Here is a 25,000-nt window from a genome sequence, read left to right on the forward strand (position 1 = left end):
GCAGGAAGTTCAAACCTGCAACTTGTTGAAGCTGATTATGATTTTTATGTTTTGCCCCGACAACGATTACAGCACCGGCTTCTGCTTTCTGCTCTGATTCGCTTTCTGCATTGTCATATTTAAAAAAAAGGATAAATGTAGATTATTAAAGACAAAGTTCTACCAATTCACCATCCACCAACACATCAAACAGGAAAACAACAGCTCCAGTAAGGATGTGAGAAACAAGCGAAAATTCAATTCAATTAAATTAAATTTTATTTATATAGCGCCAAATCACGACAAGAGTCGTCTCAAGGCACTTCACATAATAAACATTCCAGTTCAGGTCAGTTCATTAAGCCAATCAGAAAAAATGTTTCCTATATAAGGAACCCAGCAAATTGCATCAAGTCACTGACTAGTGTCAGTGACTATACAGCAATCCTCATACTAAGCAAGCATATAGCGACAGTGGAGAGGAAAACTCCCTTTTAACAGGAAGAAACCTCCAGAGAATTCTGCCTCAGTATAAGCAGCCATCCTCCACGACTCACTGGGGATGGAGAAGACAGAGCACACACACACACACACACACACACACACACACACACACACACACACACACACACACACACACACACACACACACACACACACACACACACACACACACACACACACACACACACACACACACACACACACACACACACACACAGAAACAGTAGACATCACCTTTCACTTGTTGTGGTTTCCTAGCTGTAATCAGGCCCCTGGCCCGTGTCCTTTCTAACGATTAGAATCATCCTGGAGTTTCTGTTTTTCCCGTTTGGATTCTGACCAGGAAGGAAGGTAACTTCTCCATGCTACCTACTTATTTACCGGTGTTACTTTTTATTCCAGAGACGCACTGATCAGACACCTCCTGTGATGTTGAATTTGTTACCAATGAAATAATTAAACAAAATAGGTTTTTCAAAGTTTAGACGTGGAATTACAAGAAAATCTGCAAACTGTCAGTTGGAATCACATAAAACTGGTTCAAACGTGTGGAAAATATGAAATTCTGGCTGATTGACAGATTTCTCCAGATAAATGAGGAAAACCTGAGATTCCCCGGATTCTTTTACTCTCCCCACCCACCAGTGGCGGATTTAGCAATTTGGGGGCCCAAGGCGAACAGAGACATGGGGCCCCTTACACTAAATTTTTGACAGTCTTATCTTTGACTGGATTTGCGAAACTCTGCCCTCTTCTGCCATGAGTTATTTTCCCTTTTTATTGGTCCTCCTCTTTTTTCCTGTCTTTCCCTCTCTTTGAGCTCTTTCAATATTTGCTCTGCTTTCTTCTTCCTGTCAGTGCTCCTGTGCTTTTGCCTTTGTTTTTCTGTTTCTATTTTCCATTTTGGTCTATGTTTTCCTCCCTTTAAACATTTTCCATTGTCTTTCCTTTTCTGCTTCCTTTTGATGTTGACATGGAAAACAACGTCACTTTCGGAAGTGAAGATAAAAGCTTTTTTAAAGCGAGCTGCTTCTTCCTCTTATTGGAGCCACTAGGATTACTACATTTCGGGCTTAGTGTTTTGACTCCCGCTTCGAGTTTGTTACAAACGCTCCTGCCTCTCTTCTTTTTCTTCTGCTTTCTCTTCTTCTTCTTATTTGTGGACTTATGGCACTTGGCAAACAACAATTTGGTGCATTACTGCCACCAACTGAATTGGAGTGGAATGACTACCAAACACTTCCTGTTTGTGCATCGGCATCTTAAAGGAATGGTCCATTGCGGCATTAACAGAGGGGTGCCAGTGGTCAGGGCTAGGGGGGCCCCCAACATAAGGGGGCCCCAGGCGGCCACCGACCTATGCCTAATGGTAAAACCGCCACTGGCCCACCCACAAGCTTCTGATAGCGACCTGCCATGTGAGCCTCATGTTGAGAACATTGTTGGTTTTTCCTTTTTCCAGTTGAGGAATAATTTCAAGCTGAACTCTAGATATTCTGAGACAGACAATATTGTTTATTTATTCTTGTATAGATTATTTTAATTCCTGCATCAGTAAAAACAGTAAAAACACAGATACTGGTCTGTCTGTGTTGCCTCTGTTGAGTAGAACCCAGTTCAAGGTTCTGATTTGGACTTTTACTGCTCTTTTATTCTGTTTTTCCCAACTCTTTCTTAGTTTATTGTTTTAATCATGTGTGATCTCCATTTTCCTGCTTATGCCAATTTTATTGTTGTGAATCAGACACAAAATGTCTCAATTGTGTCTTATTTTATTCACCAATTCTTCTCCAACTCCTCCCACAGTCGTCTCACTTTTCTTGCACTTTCTGAATAATTTGACACGAGGTCCGAGACGCGTTCTTCAAAATCATTTAAAAATATTCAAAATTGCAGCAACATGAAAGTGAAAACATTTGCAAGAAAGTCTAAATAATTTTACTCATTTGTAACCAAGTCTTGCAGCTGAAAACAGCATAAAAACCAGAAAATCCTATTGAAGTTATCTGGTGAGCAGAAAGGATTGTTTTAGTCATTTTTAGCTATAATTATAAGACTTTCTTGCACATGTTTGTCTTTGATTTAACCTCGTCTGACCCTAATTAGTCTTAGTTACTGCGTGTAAATCAATAATCTATATTTAACAACTCTAGAGTCTCATCCTTCATCATTTCCCTTCATTGTCAATTAATTCCACACAATTGTAATTGATTGCAAAGCAGGGGCGTTAAATCATTTTTCCGAGGGAATTACGAAGCTGAACTGTTGTAGAGAATAAATCCTGTAACATGATGAATGTATTTATCCTCCTGGTTGCTTCACTAATCAGCATTCAACTGTGTGCAGCAGCTAAACTTTGATATATTGTATTATTGAAGAACAGGGAGGCACTGAGAGACCCATAAAATCTACAGGCAATGGTGGAAGAGACAGATTTCTCATAACAGTAATTATAGATTTGGCAGTTATGAAATACAATATGTTTCATGAAACGTGACACAATTAATAACGTCGGCCCTCTCGGAGACGAGCTCCATCCGGGCTGCAACTGCAGCTGCTTTGCTTCAAGTCTTTAAATGCTTTTATGCAGCAGTGATGCAGATAATAGTCATCACACACGTTCAGGTTTGATGCAAATCAAGATAAAGAGTAAGAAGTACAGAGAATACACACACCTGATGCTGTAGCCGGAGTCTAAATGGGGTTATTGAACTCTGGACTTCTGTCCTAATGTGTAAAAGTGGTTGTAGTTTAATTTAAAGTGACGGTGTGCATTTTTCCTGCCAATAGGGGGCAGTAGATACCCAAATCGTTGCAAGCAAGCTGTATTTTTGTGTTGGGAGTAAGACCTTACCAACAGATGCCCATTAGGGTCAAAAAGGTCCAGGAAGTGCAAACTTCAGCAAAATAACAAGAACATCAGACTCCTTTTCATCACTGCCAATGAGTGAAGAGGAAAATGTGTAAAACAATATTTATTAATGGTGAATGTTTTGTAACCGTTTGTTTCAAATCAGCAAATGGGTTTTCTCCTCAAAGGCTCCCGTAGAAGGAAACATGGCATCTAATATGGCGTCGCCCAGAGACTTAGACCTGTTCCCATGTTTTTCAGACCAGATATTTATGGTCAAATGTTACGAAGCCGCCAATATTTTTCAACAGCTGGGCATCGTTTAGTTCATCTGGTTGTTAGAATCCCGATGCATCTTTTAATCATGACAAAAATACATGTCTTGTTGCGTTAATGTGAAATGTGTGTGTGTGTGTGTGTGTGTGTGTGTGTGTGTGTGTGTGTGTGTGTGTGTGTGTGCACAATAATTTTCTGGGAAAGGAGGTGGAGTCATTTATCCAAAAGGATCAAATGGAAGACTCTCTGGACGGGAACGCTCTCATCTACGAAGCCGCCAATATTTTTCAACAGCTGGGCATCGTTTAGTTCATCTTCAACAAAAATTTGATGGATTTTTCCAGAGATGAACGATAAAAACTACACATTGTCACTTTAATCAGCTCTGGAACTGACTGTTAATGGAAGTAATGCAAAAACGAGAACGGTAGGTATGGTCTGTGACATTTTTCAGCAAAACTACATTCATAATAATTGTTTAAAGGGACTTTACAGAGTTTTGAATTTTTATGCTCGCGATTGCCCCCTCAGGCCAAAAGTGTAACGGCAGCTTCAATAGTAGGCTCGTGCACGAGGCGCGCATGCTGTATGTGCACACTCCTTAACGAAAATAACAGCTGAGACGGTCCCGTGTGTGTGTGTGTGTGTGTGGCCCGGAGGACAGAGGACAGGAGAACGGGCAGCTAATTAATTTCACATTGCAAGACAAGTACCGGTAACAATAACAGAATAATGCGCCGCAGCAGCGCGTAACAATAACAGAATAATGCGCCGCAGCAGCGCGTCATGGTCTCCAGCAGAGTATGGCGGCGTTTGGGACAGGGGAACTCATTCATGGGTCGGAGTCGGCCCGCAGCAGCGCTGTGTAGCCTACATAATTTGTTATGTAAGTCGCTCCGGAGTATAAGTAGCAGGACCGGCCAGACTATGACAATAAGTGGGATTTGTAGTCCGGAAAATGCAGTAGCTATTAGTATTTGAAATAAATTAGCAGCCTAAATACATTTCATATATTTCTTAAACGTAATCCTTGTTTGTATCTTGTACAGCCAACTAGCCTTTATTCTGGACTCAGTACAATTCACCAAAAGTAAAGAGACATTATATAGATGAAGTAAGCACAAGATAACTTACTGGAAGAAACAGAATTATTATCATGAGAACCAGAACAAGACAGCCTGATAACAGTCATGTGAAAATAATAATTAAAAAGTATGTATGTATAATAGAAATAAAAATATATTAGAATTAGTATAACTCACTGTGATCCAAACAATAAATCAGCCATAGCTGATTAGCAATCATGAAATTAGGTCTGGGAGTTTTAAGTTTCATTCTTTTATTACATTTTTTTCTTAAATTTGTTAAAAGGTCACCATGGCAGCCTGTGTGTCTCCAACATCAGCTACACAACGCAGCAAGTGTAAGTACCAAGTACCTGTGTTGACCACTTCATGCATGGTTTTGTACTTTAAACAGCTAGGCCAAGCCTGTTATTATTTTCTCCATACATTTTTCATCCATAACATGGGAGTCAATGAGGATTTGCTTGTTTCTGACACCAGCCCCCTAGTGGATGAGGGTGGAACTGCAATTTATTTCACTTCCGCGTTTGCCTCAATTTTTGACCCGCATTGTGGGGGCGTGGTTTAAACCCACCAAACAGGTTTCTTAAAGAGGAACAGCACACCATCAGAAAACGTAACTCCGCCCCAGTCAAGATTTAAAAAATGCTATGAAAGTGGGCGTTGCCACTTGCCAGGAGGCACGGAGTGGCATGGCCAAGTGTGGGGAGAGACTTTACTGATGACGTGAAATTGTACCAGCTCCAGTCAGTCACTAATTTAAAATGCAGTAGCCACATTTCTACCCACAGGAGGCAGCACTAAGACGTTTTTAGACCTAGATTTAATCAAGTTTACACAAACATGTCAAAAAATTCACAGAAACAGAAAGACTGCATTTCTAAAAACCCAATTATACAGTTTATCAGCAAAACAAGTTATTTTGGGGTTTAGTTATGTAGTGACCCCGCCCACTGCCAGGCTAAGCAGCGGTGTGGTGCATTGTGGGAACTAGGTCACAGTAGTTTGTTCCATTTTCGTTGTGTTCTGGGCAGCTTTATTGTTCTGGGTTATGTTAGCATTAGTTTAGTTTTGTTTAGTTTTATACGTGTTGCTGTCAGTTGGTATAACTTTCAAACCGTGAGTTGGTGTTCCATGCTGGCTGATGGAGTGGGAGCTGCTAGGTGTAAAAATAAAGTTGTTGTCCGATAAGCTGACATCAGCGTCTGTGCTCATTGGCTGAAACTCCTTCTGGCAATCGATGCTACAGTTACTCCTTAAGTGATGAAAAACTACAAATACCAGAATCCATTATAATCAAACATGGGAATAAATTTAATTAATCTACATTTTATGTAAAAATAATAGTGATGGGAATTCCGGCTCTTTTTAGAGAGCCGGTTCTTTTGGCTCAGCTCACCAAAAAGAGCCGGCTCTTTCGGCTCCAAGTGGCTCCTCAGATTTTCTGTTGCGTAGAGTACATTTATAACCAAAAATAATGCAAAACTGTATGTAAAATGATTTACTCATGTAAAAAAGCAATATATCAAATATTTATCATTTATATGGATTTAATAACTGAACACTTAAATAAATCTCAACTTTCCGACTGCTGGCGCTCATTTTCTCACCGTCTTCGTCGCACTCTCCACTCTCTCGCTCGCCCTTTTCCTCCTCCTCATTCCCTCTCGTCTCCCTCTGCCTGCATGTGCTCTGCTGTGTGTCTGAGTCTGATCCTCCCTCTTCCCCGCCCCTACTGCTCTGTGTGTGGACAGTCTGGACACACAGTTACACATGTTGACCAATCGCCTGTAGCTTTCACCAAAGCAAGAGGGGAGCGGACGCCTCCCAATGACGAGCCGGCTCCTGTCGTTCACTTCAAAGAGTCGGCTCTTAGAGCCGGTTCGTTCGCGACCGACACATCACTAAAAAATAAAGTAATCTCCTCCTGAGATGCAGGCTTTTGGTGTGAATGTTTCATTTGTCCTAGCTACTTAAAAAAAGTGCTAAATTGTACATTAAATAATTAAAAATGGGTCCCTGACTAATAGTACCAGATATTAAAGTTAATATAAGAAAGCCAATTTCCTTCTAAGATGATGAAAATTCTCAGTTTGGTTGTTAGAATCCCGATGCATCTTTTAATCATGACAAAAATACACGTCTTGTTGTGTTAATGTGAAATGTGTGTGTGTGTGTGTGTGTGTGTGTGTGTGTGTGTGTGTGTGTGTGTGCACAATAATTTTCTGGGAAAGGAGGTGGAGTCATTTATCCAGAAGGATCAAATGGAAGACTCTCTGGACGGGAACGCTCTTACCTCTGATGGAGATTGGTGGTAAAACATCTCACAGACAGAACAGGACAACAAAAACAATGATGCTGCATTTTTTTAGTTTGAGTTTAGATGTTTTCTCAGAAAAAGCAAAGGCCTTCCGGTATTTTTTTTTCAGGAACTAGTTGACAGTTTGGGATGAACGTCGTCCCTTCACAGATAAGTGCTAAGTGGCTGCACCACTCCGCCTGTGGGGTAACTGAATCAACTAAATGCAAACTCATAAAATTTTAAACATCTTTTTTTAGCCGTACACATCATGTGTTTTTAATAGAAGCCATCTACTTCAGCACCGATCCCCTTCCACACAGACAGCTGCTCTAAGGACAGTCGGGGTGAGTAAAGAGCAGAATAAAGAGCTCTAAATGCACATGATACATGATATAGTTCTGAATGGGATCGTTATTTTTAATATCACCTTATTATCAGGACCAAATTCGTATTTCCGAGATCGAGCCGGCCTCACACTCTGAGGTGAGGACGCACGCCAGCATTGTGTGCCAATTTTGCCGGCTACCTCTGGGAAATCTGAGCCAACGGCGTTATTTCAGCACCGGAGCGGAGAATAACTCATCCACTTCCTGCTGTGGGTCCCAGAGGTGCACAAGCTGGGCATAAAACAACACAGGAAATCTATATGTGGGCCTCGCAATATTGATAAAGCTTTAAATGTTTCTTATGACCGATGAAGAATTTGCTTCTAACAAAGCAGAACAGCTCCCAGGTGAGTTCCCAACATGGAAAAAGTCTCCTAATGTGAAGTTAAAAGGCTCTTCAGGTGACGGTCGGGCGTGTAAATGAGGCTGGCAGGTGTGGAGGTGGCTCAGAGGAGATAAGCTTTAGGATTCTTACAGCTGCTGCTGTGGTCGTCCACCAGGATGACCTCTTTGAGCAGGTGGGGCGGTGTCCTCTGGATGACGGTGTGGACCGAGCGCAGCAACACCGACAGGGCCTCGTTGACAAAGATGAAGATGACGCTGAGCTGAGGAAGGTCTGATGAGTAGGAGATGTTTCTGCATCTGCAGAGAAAAACGTTAAATATAGTCTGATTATCGCATTTCTGTCTGATTCCATCAAAATGCAAAAACACAACTGACCCATCTGGCCGTAAATCAGGAATCGGCCTGGTGAGGGATATACGGTCACTCAGGTAGCCGTTGTAACCATAGTAACGGAACTTCTTAAGCGCAACCCTTCGACTTTCTGGCCCGAGGTCGTGACCCCAGTGGTTGAACAGTGAGGAGGCGGGGTCTGAGGCAGTGTCCGATGATGATGCTGCATCTTCACCGTCCTTCTGAGGCGTTTCTGAGGATGGAGAAGAGGCGATCAGCACGGTGACCAGAAAAGTGTCTCCAGCAGGATTCACCTTGCTGCTTTTTCAGCTACTTAAAAAAATCTAACGACACAAACTTTTCTGCAGGCCTGTAAAGCAAAAGCACCAATTCGCTCTGCAGCTATTCAATAAATCCCATTTGCTGAAAAACGTGAGCCACACAAAGGGAGAGGACGGAGCACAAACACGATTCGAGGCGGCAGAATTTTCATTTTCATCGTGATTAAAAACCAGAAGTGGACATGAATCCACCAACACAATATTTCTGCTCTTATTAGGAGCTGCAGCTCAACGTTTTCAGCTCCACGCGCAGCACTAAGCTGTTACGTGTGACAGCAAACGATAAGGATGAAATGATCCTTAGGGTCTCCGTGAACACAAATCAATTTGTAATTGTAAAAATTGAAATTGCAGCATGCAAGTGGACAAGCAGCCCACAGTCAGAGGCTACGTTTGGGCCCAAATAGCACCAGAATTTTTACGCAGAGTACTGACTCTGGAGGAAGAAAACCAAAAGTAGGAAAATATCCAGGAACTTAGAGTAGAACAGATGTTTCAGCATAAATAAAGAGAAAATCAGAAGATTCCTCTAAAGATCCGTCTAACCAACCAACCATCCATCCGTCCATCATCCATCTGCTTAGAAACAACCATTTCTTTTTCTAGACATAATCTGCTTTGTAATACTAAATACTCAACAGTCAACTCTTAGTTTTTTAAAAACCGAATGATCATGCATCATCGGTTCCCAAATGTTAAGGTCCCAAAACTTTCAATGCAGGTGTTGAGATAATTATTTTAAATAAATCCAATTAAAACACCAAATAGCTCCTCTGAAGGCGTCAACAGGCTGGGAATGTTTCAGAAGTTCTCCAGAACGTTCAGGGTCCTCCCTGGAAGGACATACATGGAAAACCTCCAACGTGACGACCGAGCCACCTCAGCTGACTCCATCTGATGAGGAGGAGCGGCTCTACTCCACGCTCCCCTCGATGAAAAAGCTCCTGATCTCATATCTAAGGCTGAGCCCAGCCCACCTACAGAGGAAGCTCAGTACAATCGTTTCCAGCTGGAATCTCGTTCTTTCAGTCACGATTAACTTCTCGTGGCCGCAGGTCTTGGAGCATGACTGGATGTGACACAGGCATGGATGTCTGAAAATGTTCTCCAGCTAAACAGCAGCAAAACAGAGGTACTGCTCATTGGTACTCCTCATCAGGTCTAATCTACTAACCTAAAAATATTACCATATTAGGTAGTAACATAACGTTTTCTACGTCTACCACTAATCTCGGAATCAAACTGGACCAACATTTATCACTTGAAAATCCTGTCCGTCATCTTTCTAAAGTATAATTTTTCCATCTTAAAAACATGCAAGACTTCGCCCGTTTCTTACCCAATCAGATGCTGAGAAGTTGATCCACGCCGTTGTTTCGTCTAGGCAAGACTACTGCAGCTCTTTACTTACTGGAATCTCTAGTGGATGCCTACAGAAACTTCAGCACATCCAGAACTGTGCTGCCAGAATTGTGACGAGGGGTCACAAATATGACCAAATCACACCTGTACTGAAGTCTCTTCATTGGTTACCAATCCCCTATAGAACTGAATACAAACTAGGTCTCCTTACCTATAAGTGTATCCACGGAAATGCTCGTATTTAGCTCCTTACTATCCACATCACCTCCAGAAATTTTCACACTAGAAATTCTCAAGTCCTGCAACAGCCCAGAACAAAACTTCATACCATGGGAGATCGAGCCTTACAAGCTGCACCCCCGCGCCTGTGGAACACTCCCTGAAGCATTGAGAGCACCTCAGAGTGTTGAATGTTTTAAAAAACATCTGAAGACATTTTTATTTACACAAGATTTTCCAAACTGATTGGTATTGCTGTTGTTTTACCGTGCGTTAACTTAGCATTGTATGGTTTGATGTATTTTTTTTTGTTTTTATTCATTGTTTTTAATTATTCCATACATTGTTTCTGATTTCCTACTGTAGCACTTTGAGATTTCATTGAAAAGTAAAGTGCGTTACAAATAAAATATATTATTATTATTATTATTATTATTATTATTATTTAGGGCTGCACGTTATTAGGAAAACCTGCGATATTCGATAACAGTGCTTAATATTGCGATATCGATATTACTCGCGATAAATGAGCAAATACTAAAGTATGCAGTGTTGATGTCGTCTGGCGTGTGACGTCTGCCCAGGGTTCAAAGCAAACAAAAACTAATGCATGAATTCCATTACAACATAACATTTTAATTGAAAAAATATGCAGCTGCACCTGCTACTGTATTAGCAGCTGCACCTGCTACTGTATTAGCAGCTGCACCTGCTGCTGTATTAGCAGCTGCACCTGCTACTGTATTAGCAGGTGCACCTGCTACTGTATTAGCAGGTGCACCCGCTACTGTATTAGCAGCTGCACCCGCTACTGTATTAGCAGCTGCACCCGCTACTGTATTAGCAGCTACACCTGCTACTGTATTAGCAGCTGCACCCGCTACTGTATTAGCAGCTGCACCTGCCACTGTGTTAGCAGCCGCACCCGCTACTGTATTAGCGGCTGCACCTGCTACTGTATTAGCAGCTGCACCAGCTACTGTATTAGCAGCTGCACCTGCTACTGTATTAGCAGCTGCACCTGCTACTGTATTAGCAGCTGCACCCGCTACTGTATTAGCGGCTGCACCTGCTACTGTATTAGCAGCTGCACCTGCTACTGTATTAGCAGCTGCACCTGCTACTGTATTAGCAGCTGCACCCGCTACTGCATTAGCAGCTGCACCTGCTACTGTATTAGCTGCTGCACCTGCCACTGTATTAGCGGCTGCACCCGCTACTGTATTAGCGGCTGCACCTGCTACTGTATTAGCGGCTGCACCTGCTACTGTATTAGCAGCTGCAGCAGCTACTGTATTAGCAGCTGCACCCGCTACTGCATTAGCAGCTGCACCTGCTACTGCATTAGCAGCTGCACCTGCTACTGTATTAGCAGCTGCACCTGCTACTGTATTAGCAGCTGCACCTGCTACTGTATTAGCAGCTGCACCCGCTACTGCATTAGCAGCTGCACCTGCTACTGTATTAGCAGCTGCACCTGCTACTGTATTAGCAGCTGCACCCGCTACTGTATTAGCAGCTGCACCTGCTACTGTATTAGCAGCTGCACCCGCTACTGTATTAGCAGCAAAACAACAAACTGCATGCATGCAGTTTCTCAGTGACTTTAAAACATCACCAAAACTTTTTCTGATGCTCCACATGCAGAAAAACATCCCTTACCAGGGTTTTTGAATAAATAAAAAAAATCAGAAAATAAGTTTAAATGTTAAATAATAGTTAACATCACTTAAATGCAACAGCAAATTCTCTCATTGCTACTGAACATTTTCTCCACTTATGTGGTTATGATATAAGGCTGTTGCTGCAATTGGGAAGTGAACTGTGCTGGGCCAAACTAGGAGAACATTAGGATTTTCTGAGGGAAAGAGAAAAACAATTATCTACCTTTCAGAAGAGGAACTGGCAAAAAACTACATGGAAAATATGTGAAAACATTTGTTTTTAACCCCAAATTGAACAAGTTTACCTAGATCTTAAAAAACAGCTCAGATGATGAAACTGCAACTATGATTCTGATAACAAGCTAACAAATTGAACTAGCTCCTCTAAGATAACCGGCTAGCAGAGCTTCTGACTGACAGTTTATGTGCAGCAGCAAATCAACTATCCTGATTAACAAGGTTATAAAAGCTCATAAATGAAAAATCACTTTGATGTGTGGGGGAACATTTCCAGGCCCTCTTTAGCAGGGTGGGACTGGGAGGAGAGTGCTGTAGCCTTTTAGCTGGAAGCTAACCGGAGCCTGGGGCTAACATCACCACTCGGTGGAACACTAGCGACATGAAGGTGGGTTGGTTCACCGGCACATGTCGGAGTCAGCCCGGTAAAAATGATTAACGACACCGAGCGGAGTAATGTTCACGTTTGAAAGCAGCGCTGATTCCAGAAACCTCAGCACAAAGTGCGTTCATTGCTCTGAGCCAGCATGACGAACAAGGGAACGGCACCGCTAACTCAGTTCGGGTGTTGCTTTCCAAAAGGGTCTTCGTAGGGGGTGGGCGCATTACGTGAACGGAACCATCTGATTGGCCGCATATCAGAAGGACTACATTTGACTGGTCAAATAATACTTCCGCGTAAAAAACAGAGCTGGTTTACAAAAAGCTGATGTATGACACGGATGGAAATGTTTGAACCAAACATTTACCGCCGTTTTTGCGTGTTTTGCGATGGGCCTATCGCACGTCCTGTTATCGCGATGATGATAATTTTTCGATATATTGTGCATCCCTATTATTATTACAGGTGAACGTTGGACCTAATAAAACGAGAGCTTTGCTTCTCAGTTCAGCTCCATGTTCACAACAGACCGGAGCCGAAGCTCGGATCTATTGATCCATCTTCATTCCATCGTCACGGGAGAACAAAAACACCAAGATACTCGACTTCCTACCTGAGACAGAAGTCCATAAAGGAGAATAATAAAAGTAGAAAACATCATTTCTATTTTTAAATGAATCATCTTTTAGTCACTTTTCTAAGATTCCACTAAAACCATTACGAGTCATTTCACCAACCATGCACCTTTTCTTTCAGATAGTTCCAAAACCCTGAAAAGGCATTTCAGGGATCCGGCTAAAACCAGTCCCACCTCCTCTCCCCCCAGAACCAAGACTGAAAAACACTTCCTGTCCTTCCTGAGCTGAGGGCCTTTTTCATTAGTTTGAAGAGCAGCACTTCCACCTTTCGTAATAACACTCTTAATGTTCTTGTAGGTGAAATGTCACCTCTCTCCAAGGACCCCTCACAGGCTCATAAACACCCTAAAAGCACACTAAACGCTTCTGTCTCTCCCTCTTTTCCTCCCCTGTCCTCAAACGCGTCATTGTGAATCACTGAAATCTGTAAGGAGTTCAAAGTCGCCTCGCTTTGTCTTGAATTCTTAGTTCAGTCTTTTATATTTCATGAAGCTTTTAGAGCGTTGTGCTTTTAGAACAGGAGAAAGCCATGTCCTAAAAAGGAGACGTGCATCAGAAGCTGCTCCTACGTCGGGTTCCCTGCTGTTCAGGAACAATAAATAAAGATGTGTTCTGCTCCAAGTTTTGTCCAACAAACATCATGATTATTTTATTAGGATCAAGCTCCTGTTTCCCGCGTAGCTGGAGGGCGTGTCATAGAAGGTGAGGCTGTCGTGTTTCGTTCAGCTCCTACAGGAGTGTACGTGCAAACGGGTGCGACGGCTCTTGCTTTCATGTGAAAATGTGATTTTTAAAACTTCATTTGTTTCCTGCATGGGCGTGTGTGTGTTCAGTGTGGTGAGAAAACACAAACACACGCCGCTATCACGTTATCTTTTATTTCAGAATGATAAATTAGGATTCAGCGGATTGCTCTGCTGTCCAAGGTCATGCTTATACTGCTTAGTTTGATGGTTTTCTGTGAAACTATAAACTATATCATTTATATATTTGTAAAAACTGGAAATATGAAGTTGGGAGTTCTCTATATTTCATGTGGTTTTGTGAGGTCACCATATTCACCTGATGGGCTGCTTTTCTAGCGCGGTTGTCTCAGCAACACGATGACTTTTAAAACTTACATTCAGTAAGAAAACATCATCTAAGGGTCACGTTGAGGGGATGGTTAGGACCCAAAGTGTTGATTACCCAGACGACAAGAGGCAGGAGTTGGTATAAAGTAAAAATCCTTTATTTAGGAGGAGAACCAAAAATCCAAGGGGGGCGAAGGCAAAAACCCAATAACTAAACTAAGACAAAAATCCAAATCCAAAAGCAAGTGACTTCTGAGCAGAGAACTAAAGACTGGAGACAAAACAACACTGACCAAGAAATACAATGGACTGACAACAACACAGAGACAAGACAGGGCTTAAATACAGGTGCTGGCCAGTAAATTAGAATATCATCAAAAGGTTGAAAATATTTCAGTAATTCCATTCAAAACGTGAAACTTGTACATTATATTCATGCAATGCACACAGACCAATGTATTTCCGATGTTTATTACATTTAAATTTGATATTCATAAGTGACAACTAATGAAAACTCCAAATTTGGTATCTCAAAAAATTAGAATATTCTGAAAAGGCTGAATATAGAAGACACCTGCTGCCACTCTAATCAGCTGATTTACTCAAAACACCTGCAAAGGCCTTTAAAAGGTCCCTCAGTCTTGTTTTGAAGGCACCACAATCATGGGGAAGACTTCTGACTTAACAGCTGTCCAAAAGACAATCATTGACACCTTGCACAAGGAGGGCAAGACACAAAAGGTGATTGCTAAAGAAGCTGGCTGTTCGCAGAGCTCTGTGTCCAAGCACATTAACAGACAGGCGAAGGGACGGAAAAAATGTGGTAGAAAAAAGTGTACAAGCTCTAGGGATAACCGCACCCTGCAGAGAATTGTGACGACAAACCCATTCAAAAATGTGGGGGAGATCCACAAAGAGTGGACTGCAGCTGGAGTCAGCGCTTCAAGAACCACCACGAGGAGACTCATGAAAGACATGGGATTCAGGTGTCGCATTCCGTGTGTCAAGCCACTCTTGAACAAGAAACAGCGCAAGAAGCGTCTCGCCTGGGCCAAGGACAAAAAGGACTGGACTGATGCTGAGTGGTCCAAAGTTATGTTTTCTGATGAAAGCAAGTTCTGCATTTCCTTTGGAAATCAAGGACCCAGAGTCTGGAGGAAGAGCGGAGAAGCACAGAATCCACGTTGCATGAGGTCCAGTGTAAAGTTTCCACCGTCAGTGATGGTGTGGGGTGCCATGTCATCTGCCGGTGTTGGCCCACTCTGTTTCCTGAGGTCCAGGGTCAATGCAGCCGTCTACCAGGAAGTTTTAGAGCACTTCATGCTTCCTGCTGCTGACCAACTTTATGGGGATGCAGACTTCACCTTTCAACAGGACTTGGCACCTGCACACAGTGCCAAAACCACCAGCACCTGGTTCAAGGACCATGGTATCCCTGTCCTTGATTGGCCAGCAAACTCGCCTGACCTTAACCCCATAGAAAATCTATGGGGTATTGTGAAGCGGAGGATGCAATACGCTAGACCCAACAATGCAGAGGAGCTGAAGACGACTATCAGAGCAACCTGGGCTCTCATAACACCTGAGCAGTGCCACAGACTGATCGAGTCCATGCCACGCCGCATTACTGCAGTTATTGAGGCAAAAGGAGCCCCGACTAAGTATTGAGTGCTATACATGCACATTCTTTTCATGTTCATTCTTTTCAGTTGGCCAACATTAGAGAAACAAACATTTTTTCATTGGCCTTTAGAATATTCTAATTTTCTGAGATACCAGATTTGATGTTTTCATTGGTTGTCACCTATAAATATCAAATTTAAATGTAATGAACATTGGAAATACATTGGTCTGTGTGCATTGCATGAATATAATGTACAAGTTTCACGTTTTGAATGGAATTACTGAAATATTTTCAACCTTTTGATGATATTCTAATTTACTGGCCAGCACCTGTAGACTGGGAGGAACAATTAGGGAAACAGGAAGCAGGTGTGTGGAGTGAGGGCTAGAGGGAAGACAGGTGACAACAATTATCTAAATGGGGAAGCAGAACCAAAGGAGGGCAGATAAACACAAAACTGAACTAAAAGACTGAGGGAAGGACTCACACACACACACACACACACACACACACACACACACACACACACACACACGCGTGCACGCACGCACGCACGCACACACAAACACACACACACACACACACACACACACACACACACACACACACACACACTGAGTTGGGGAATGGACACGCACACACCCACACAAACACAGAGCTGGGGACAAATGGGCCATTCCCATCTGTACCGGGTCGGGCCGGGTAGCGTAGGTTGTTTACATATCTGGGTGGCCTGGTATTTTTCCGGGCCAACCAAGGCTCATTCTCAGCCCTCTTCTCGAGGGGGTCTGCTTCAGGCCGACCAGGGCCAACACACCCACTGCTGACAGCAAATTCACACCTTCCATTAGAGCAAGCCTCTGATTGGTGGGTAGAATCAGCCCACATGGGCTTAAGGCAAGGATGTGTGGAATCAACCGGGCCAGGCTGGGGCCGACTGGGGCTACCCGGCCCGGGCCGACCCGGTACAGATGGGAATGGCCCAAAAGAGGCTGGAGCTACAACTGGAGGGGATGGGGATGATCGAATGCCTACAAACAGAAAACACATAAATGAGACGCAGACAAAGGACACATGAGGGCGCTATGAGACACAAAAGGGAATCTAGAGAGGGATGGAGGACACCAGGAGGCCCATGAAGGAAGGGGCAGACGCAGACCATGACACTAAGGGGCAAATATCAAAATAAGAATACAAATAATTTTACGAAAGACACAAAATAAACTGTTTTGTTTGACAAAAAGAAATAAAAAAAGCACATTTATAATTATTACCGAAGTTATTATTGAGTTTGAAGGACTTTTCATTCATTCCTCTGATTCTACGCTGCAGGTGTGGAGACACGTCGATGTGGAAAGTCATCGTTTCACTTGTGTGAAAATGTATTTCCAGACAAACACAGTTTACCACGAGCATCTTTACAATCGACGTGGAACAGTTATTCATCCCTGCTTCTTTGTGATTCATCATCGGTAATCACTGATCAGCTGATCATGTATGCACCAATATTTCATTTTCATTTCATTTATTCATAAAGCCCAAGGTGCTGAACACAACACAATAAAAACATAAAACCATCAGAATAAAATGTAACAATCGTAAAACCAGCATAAAATCAATTAAAAGAGGAGAGTAAAAGCAAAAAATTTAATCCTGAAAAAGATTAAGAGGCTGGGGCAATGAAACCGGGTAAAGTTAGCTAATCCCGAAAAGCCTTGACAAAAAAATGGGTCTTAAGGCGAGTCTTAAAAACCCCAATGAGGGTGACTGACGCACCACCAAAGGCAACTGGTTCCAAAGTGCAGGCGCCAACACCGAGAACGCACGGTCCCCCCGTGACCTGCACTTAGATCCATCAAGCACTTCGGACTGAATCAAACATCTGGTTGTTCAGCAATGCAGATGTGAGACTGATGTTATGTATGTCCATGAGAACAGTGATTTACAAACAAAACACTGCATGCACGCATACATTACACACACAGTTAGAGTTTCGTTAGCTACCGTCATCAGATTTGAACTCCTATTTTGCAAAGAAGAATGAAAGTCACTTTTCGCCCCTTTACAGGCTTGTGTTCACTCCTCTAAGAAGTTTCTTTTAGTCCAACCTGACGGGTGAGCCAGGTGGTGTAACGCACACACAAACAACCCGAGGTGTGACTGGTCAGCACTCGGCTGCCCCGCTCATTGTCCTCGCTGCCGGCAGCCCGGACTGCATTGTGGCAGCAAATGGAGAAACTTTGTCCTGTGATGCTGTTGAAGGACTGGAAATAGGCTCCACATCAGTGTCGACTCAGGTCCCTGAGGTCCAGTGATCAAAGCCTACTGGTTGTGCAGCACCAGGCTAAAGACCAAAGGTGACAGATCATCTGCTGCTGTGGCCCCCAGACTCTGGACCTCTCTCCCACTGAGCCTGAGATCAGTGGACTCAGTGGTCTCCTTTAAAAAGCAGCTGAAGACTCACTTGTTCAAGCTGGCTTTTGTATGACCTTCTTCACCTCTCTCTCTTTATTCTGCTCTCCCCACCTATTCCACCTTCCTCAGGATCCACTGATCTCCCTCTTTCCTATTCACTCTCTCTCTTTCTCAACCTTTTTCTTTAAAACTGCAATTGCTTATTTTTGCTCATTTTAAATATATATTTTTAAACATGTTCTAAATGCTTTTTTATATTTTTACATTTTTTTTATTTTTAGTTTTTGTGAAGCGCCTCGTGATTTTTATCTTGAGAGGCGCTATAGAAATGATATTTTCTTCTTCTTCTATTTACACTTACCACACACACACACACACACACACAAACACACACACACACACACACACACACACACACACACACACACACACACACACACACACACACACACACACGCACACACATGCAGATATTGCTTTGCAAAAACAACATGATATCAACTTTTAAGCTTTTGAAACTATTTAACATAAAACAACAAAAGTCCACATTTGTTGTGTTGAGAAGAAATTTTAAATGATAAAAATGACTAAAAAATAAAGACCACACGTCAGTGTTTGCTCATTAAATGCACCAAAAAAAGAGAAAAAGAAAGACAGGAGACAAAATAATGCTGATGACTGAGTAGAGCCCCAGGACCAGGGAGAGCAGCAGTATTAGAGCCCAGACAGGCTGCTGAGAGAGTGATGAAGAGGAGGAGCGGCAGACCGAGTGATGAGGAGAACAAGAGAATAAAGGGGTTGCGACAGGAGGTATTTATCCCCAGGCATCTGTGAACTAGGCGACTCTGAGCTCTGTCACATCAGCTTGCAGAGACACCTTCTTTTATTAGCTCAGACACCGAGACTGCTTCCCACACACACACACACACACACACACACACACACACACACACACACACACACACACACACACACACTAGGGCTGCCAATATATCGTAAATATATCGTTATCGCGATATCAGCATTCTCAATATGCATATCGCAAAGAACAGATAAATGTCGCTCAAATGTTTGCTACACATGATGCGTTCTGTCAATCAAATGGAAGCATAGAGCTCTTCACCCAATTGGCCAATTGGGTGGGTTCTAACAGGTCAGAGTCCCGCCCCCGATGGTTAGCAAACACCTGAGCTAGCTTTGTTCTGCTCTTTCTGCTGACTCTGCTTTTCCCGGGATCCACTCATCACCTTTTCTTGTTTATTTTCTTTTTCCCTGCTTTTTTTATTTATCGCAAATAATATCGTCATCGTAATTTTAATCAATGTTATCGCATATCACAGGTTTTCCTAATATCGTGCAGCCCTAACACACACACACACACACACACACACACACACACACACACACACACACACACACACACACACACACACACACACACACACACACACACACACACACACACACACACACACACACACACACACACACACAAATACATCCCTCCTGTAGATCTGAAGGCACTCCACATTCTAAAGGATGCTAAATGGGATGCTGTTTGAGGTGTCGCTGCATCTCACCTTGCCCTGCAGTAACTTTTTGCAGGATTGAGAGGCGATTGGATGAGCCGGCTGGATGCTGCAGGCTGTGGAGCAGCTTTTCACCTCCAGCACAGGCTGTGATGCAGCTGCAGCCGAGCCACTGCAGTCAGATCGCATTCAATCAGAACCGAAACCGAAAACCTGCTGCATGAAGCGGGATAAGTGCTGAGCACGGCACATTTGGGTTCCAATCTGGAGTTTCCAAATCATCAAGCTCGTTCGTTCCAGGGACTATAACCAGGGCAACGTATCTGAAATCTAAACTGGAGGGATATAAAATAATTTCCTTTCAATCAAACAGTTATCATTGGAAGTGGGAAAAACGCTCGTGTAAAATGAAAAAATGTCTTTCTTTGCTCTGAGTTAAACGGTTCTGTTAAATTTTCTACAGAAATATGTTTAGAAAGTGTTTCTCTGGATAAAAAAGTTTGCTTATCTCAAAATGGAAGCTCTAAATCTTGTTTTTAATGAAAAACTACTTTATTTTTTTTGGTGTAACTCAACTTTAAACTTGCACACATTTCCTTGGTGTTGATTTCATAGCATGCATGCATCAAAATAATGCATGTCTGACTTATTTGATTCTTTAAACATCCACTTTCTATACCTGCTCAACACTTTAAAGAGCAAGTCACTTCCAAATCTACTTTTTTTTGCTGATAAACTTTATAAATGAGTGTCTGATCGTACTATAGACAGATGCCGTCAATAATTTGGCGCTGTGGTGCATCTTTGTTAAAATATAAATATTCTGCCTTAAACTGTCAGTGTTGCACCCCCTTCAGGTAAAAACTCTGCACTGCATTTTAATTTAAATCTGCCATTGCTATTGGCTAAGAAGTATCAAATGACATCAGCTGGTACCGTATGAGTGGAGTAAGATTTTGGTAGGGAGTGACTTGCTCTTTAACTTCCACAACATTCATGTGGCACAAAATCGGTTACAACATAATGTAAAATTTTCATTTTAACGTTTTTATAAAGGTAAGACAGTATTTGTTTAAAAACCTGCACATTTTCTGAGTTTTATCAGTTTATCGTTTTTCTTTAGTTAGGCTTGGTCCATTCCTTATTAGGATTTAGAGACTAAAACGTGCTCTTCCAACCTGCAGTTGAGGGTAAACTAAGACGAATACCACCCAAAAGACATCCCGTCGTGATGCTTTATAACTTTAATTCACCCATTTTTAAAGAGACCAACTAAATGATGCTAAATACATCAAAATCTTGAACACAGCTTCACATCAACATTGTTCTCTTGGCGTCTGCCTGCCGGGCTGGAACACTTCTGCTTTAATTTACCCGACGAGCACCAATTTGGCACTTGTTTGATTTGAAATGAGACTCCGACACCCCCAGCTCCCCGCCGTCCGTCAGGCGCTGACTGGGCTGAGATTTGACGTGTGTAAGAACTCACCAGCTGAGCTGTCGGGAGAGCTGTGATCGACAAGCAGACAGGGAGACGTGTCGGGTGACAGGATGCAGATTCAAGGTGAAAGAAGAAAACTGTTTTAAAACCTGAACCAAAAAAAGCCACAGATGGGTGCGGGACTGCCGATCATCCAGCTAAGCTGTGACTCACATAGACGGATCAAATCTAAACGTGTGAAGGACAGAGTCACTATCGTCACAGAAGAGCGGTGCGATCGGCACAAACAGGAAGTGCTTAGGGTCGTGTGAAGATGCTGACCTAATCCCGATCATGTGAACGCAGAATTTAGTGTTTCTGTCCACTTTAAAGAAATAAAAAAAACTAAAACGCACGTTTATTCATTGATTCATGTGCAGAATAGATGCACATGAACAGTTATAAGTGATAAAGGCCCTAAACAGACCCTGAGCCTGATTTGCTGAACAGCTCGTGATGTAAAGAATTAGACCTCACCACCGCATCTGTGTTCGTTTGAGTCACTCATCCATCCAGCGGTGTGAAAAACTGTTTGCCCCCTTCCTGATTTCTTATCCTTTTGCACGTTTGTCACACAAAATGTTTCTGATCATCAAACACATTTAACCGTTAGTCAAAGATAACACAAGTGAACACAAAATGCAGTTTGGAAATGATGGTTTTTATTATTTATGGAGAGAACAAAACCCAAACCTACATTGGCCTGTGTGAAAGAGTAATTGCCCCGTGAACCTAATAACTGGTTGGGCCTCCCTTAGCAGCAATAACTGCAATCAAGCATTCACGATAACTTGCTACGAGTCTTTTACAGCGCTCTGGAGGAATTTTGGCCCACTCATCTTTGCAGAATTGTTGTAATTCAGCTTTATTTGAGGGTTTTCTAGCATGAACCGCCTTTTTAAGGTCATGCCATAGCATCTCAATAGGGTTCAGGTCAGGACTTTGACTAGGCCACTCCAAAGTCTTCATTTTGTTGTTCTTCGGCCATTCAGAGGTGGATTTGCTGGTGTGTTTTGGGTCATTGTCCTGCTGCAGCACCCAAGATGGCTTCAGCTTTAGTTGACGAACAGATGGCCGGACATTCTCCTTCAGGATGTTTTGGTAGACAGTAGAATTCATGGTTCCATTTATCACAGCAAGCCTTCCAGTTCCTGGAGCAGCAACACAACCCCAGACCATCACACTACCACCACCATGTTTTACTGTTGGTATGATGTTCTGTGTCTGAAATGCTGTGTTACTTCTACGCCAGATGTAACGGGACATTTGCCTTCCAAAAAGTTCTACTTTTGTCTCATCAGTCCACGAGGTATTGTCCCAAAAGTCTTGGCAATCATTGAGATGTTTCTTAGCAAAATTGAGACGAGCCCTAATGTTCTTTTAGCTTAACAGTGGTTTGCGTCTTGGAAATCTGCCATGCAGGCCATTTTTGCCCAGTCTCTTTCTGATGGTGGAGTCGTGAACTTTGACCTTAATTGAGGCAAGTGAGGCCTGCAGTTCTTTAGAAGTTGTCCTGGGGTCTTTGGTGACCTCTCGGATGAGTTGTCTCTGCGCTCTTGGGGTAATTTTGGTCGGCCGCCCACTCCTGGGAAGGTTCACCACTGTTCCATGTTGTTGCCATTTGCGGATAATGGCTCCCACTGTGGTTCGCTGGAGTCCCAAAGCTTTAGAAATGGCTTTATAACCTTTACCAGACTGATAGATCTCAATTACTTTTGTTCTCATTTGTTCTTGAATTTCTTTGGACCTTGGCATGATGTCTAGCTTCTGAGGTGCTTTTGGTCTACTTCTCTGTGTCAGGCGGCTCATATTTAAGAGATTTCTTGACTGAAACAGGTGTGGCAGTAATCAGGCTCGGGGATGGCTACAGAAATTAAACTCAGGTGTGAAACACCACAGTTGGGTTATCTTTTAACAAGGGGGGCAATTACTTTTTCACACAAAGCAATGTAGGTTTGGATTTTGCTCTCTCCCTAAATAATAAAAACCATCATTTCAAAACTGAATTTTGTGTTTACTTGTGTTATCTTTGACTAACGGTTAAATGTGTTTGATGATCAGAAACATTTAGTGTGACAAACGTGCAAAAGAATAAGAAATCAGGAAGGAGGCAAACAGTTTTTCACACCGGCGAAAATCCTGGTAGGGGGGTCAGAGGGGACATGTCCCCCCCTGACTTTAATGTAGCCCCCCCCCCCCCCCAAAAAAACTCCACAAAACAAAAAGTTTTTTGTTTTAATATATTCACTTTTGTTGATCGCACAATACAAGTTGTGTTACTTCAAAACACACAGAGTTATAAGAAGTGAAAGATTTACACTTCCCCCCCCTCTTTTTTTGAAGAATTATGTAGTTTGTAATTCATTAAATTATTAATTTTTCTAATTTAAAACTGATTTGAGCTTAGAGTTCTTGTTGAGCTGCTGTAGTAGAGATCAGATCAAAGTTCATGGTGAACAAATATATTCTGTTAGGTCGTCTATGGCGTAGCTAACTGACACCTTCCTTTCTTAGTATTATGGGTAGAGCATCCAAAAACCTGTAGACAGGTCTGGACTATATGGACTAATAAAGAACAACAGCTATTATTTAATAATATATGAGACATTTAAGACACATGAAAAAAAAGCTTTTTTTAATGTCTCCCTCAGGAATTACTCCTGAAATATTTCATGTCTAACGTCCCCCCCAACAATGACGAGGGATTTTCGCCCCTGCACTCATCGGATGGCATTGAAACAGGGGCTGCTTTGCCCTCACTCACAAACGCACACACACACTCGCACCCGAGGATCTGAAAGAATTTGTTTTCACGGAGAGAATCTCATTTGCTCTGCACCCCGTTACATTTTCTCCCCGCAAAAGACTTTTGTGTTCCAATATTTAAAAAGGCATGAGGGAAAAACAGGCGACTCATTTGGCTTTCGTGGCAACTATGAGCCTCGTTGAATACAGCTGCTTTTCAGATCACAACAACCAGTGAGTCACACAAAGTGCCTCTTCACTTGTTTGCTGTGTTTCAGCAGCATAAAAAGAGCATGCTTGCACATGAGTCATTTACAAAATGTTGTGATGCTCTCCACTGAGGAAGGAAAGACTTTCTGCAAATGCCCACAGTGACAAGAAACCGTTTGTTCTAATTTGGGGGAATTTACTAGCCTAGTGAACTAGACCAAATTCTTGCTTTGCAAAGTTTGGTCTAGGCATGCTCCATTGGAACCTCAGCAGCTCCTACCAGGACTCTGGCTAGCCAATCACAGCTCTCAAGAGGGGTTTCAAACACATAAAGAGCTGTGATTGGTCCATAATGGTGGGCCAATCATAGTGCTCTATCTGCTTAGTGAACAAATCACAGAGCTTTATCCGCTTTGTGGGCCAATCAGGGCACTCTATATGCCTGGTGGGTGGGATGATGCAACAGAGTGAAACAAGAGTATGTCACATTCATCGTCCAGTGGAATGCGGAGATCATTTGAAAGACAACGGTAGAACCCGCCCCACAACCGAGCTGTCAATGGAGCGTAGCCAGACTAAATAATACATTTATTTAGTCTGGCTTGCCAGGCTAGGAATTTACTTCTCATCAGGGCAAATCTGGAGAAAAACGTCAACTTGATTCAAAAGAAACCCCGTTTTTGTTGCAGCATCCGTCTCTCTTATGTGGAAATTTTTACACTTGATTTCATGCTGTTTGTATTTTTGATTGGATCAAAAATGGGCTGGACTCTTACAAACAATTTCTAAAATTCAGTGATATTATTTAAAATATTATTGATTTATCACACATATTAATCCTACCTGGATATTATTTAACTAAATGTTAAACCTACCTACACTCTGAGTGTTTCATGCAGACTGAACATGAAAATAGTCTCCTACACCTATGTCCTGCAGTAGCTTCTGATAGAAAACAGACGGTGAAACCATGCTTTCGTTCTTTTTAAACACAGAAACAGTTTTGTTTACCTGTTTTGTAGC

General features: G+C 42.5%; 1 protein-coding gene across 2 annotated transcripts in view; it reads right to left on the reverse strand.

Annotated features, from left to right (window-relative positions):
• The window catches only part of galnt18a (UDP-N-acetyl-alpha-D-galactosamine:polypeptide N-acetylgalactosaminyltransferase 18a), a 205,618-nt gene that overhangs the window by 88,148 nt on the left and 92,470 nt on the right, over positions 1 to 25,000 (reverse strand). For both annotated transcript variants that reach the window (XM_015965286.3, XM_054733428.2), the window contains exons 2-3: positions 8,104 to 8,311; positions 7,859 to 8,025 (exon numbers count right to left, since the gene is read on the reverse strand). In XM_015965286.3, the coding sequence (XP_015820772.1) occupies positions 7,859 to 8,025; positions 8,104 to 8,311 (375 nt within the window). The remainder of the gene's footprint in view (positions 1 to 7,858; positions 8,026 to 8,103; positions 8,312 to 25,000) is intronic.

Source organism: Nothobranchius furzeri, chromosome 4 (assembly GCF_043380555.1).
Source record: "Nothobranchius furzeri strain GRZ-AD chromosome 4, NfurGRZ-RIMD1, whole genome shotgun sequence".
Taxonomy (NCBI): domain Eukaryota; kingdom Metazoa; phylum Chordata; class Actinopteri; order Cyprinodontiformes; family Nothobranchiidae; genus Nothobranchius; species Nothobranchius furzeri.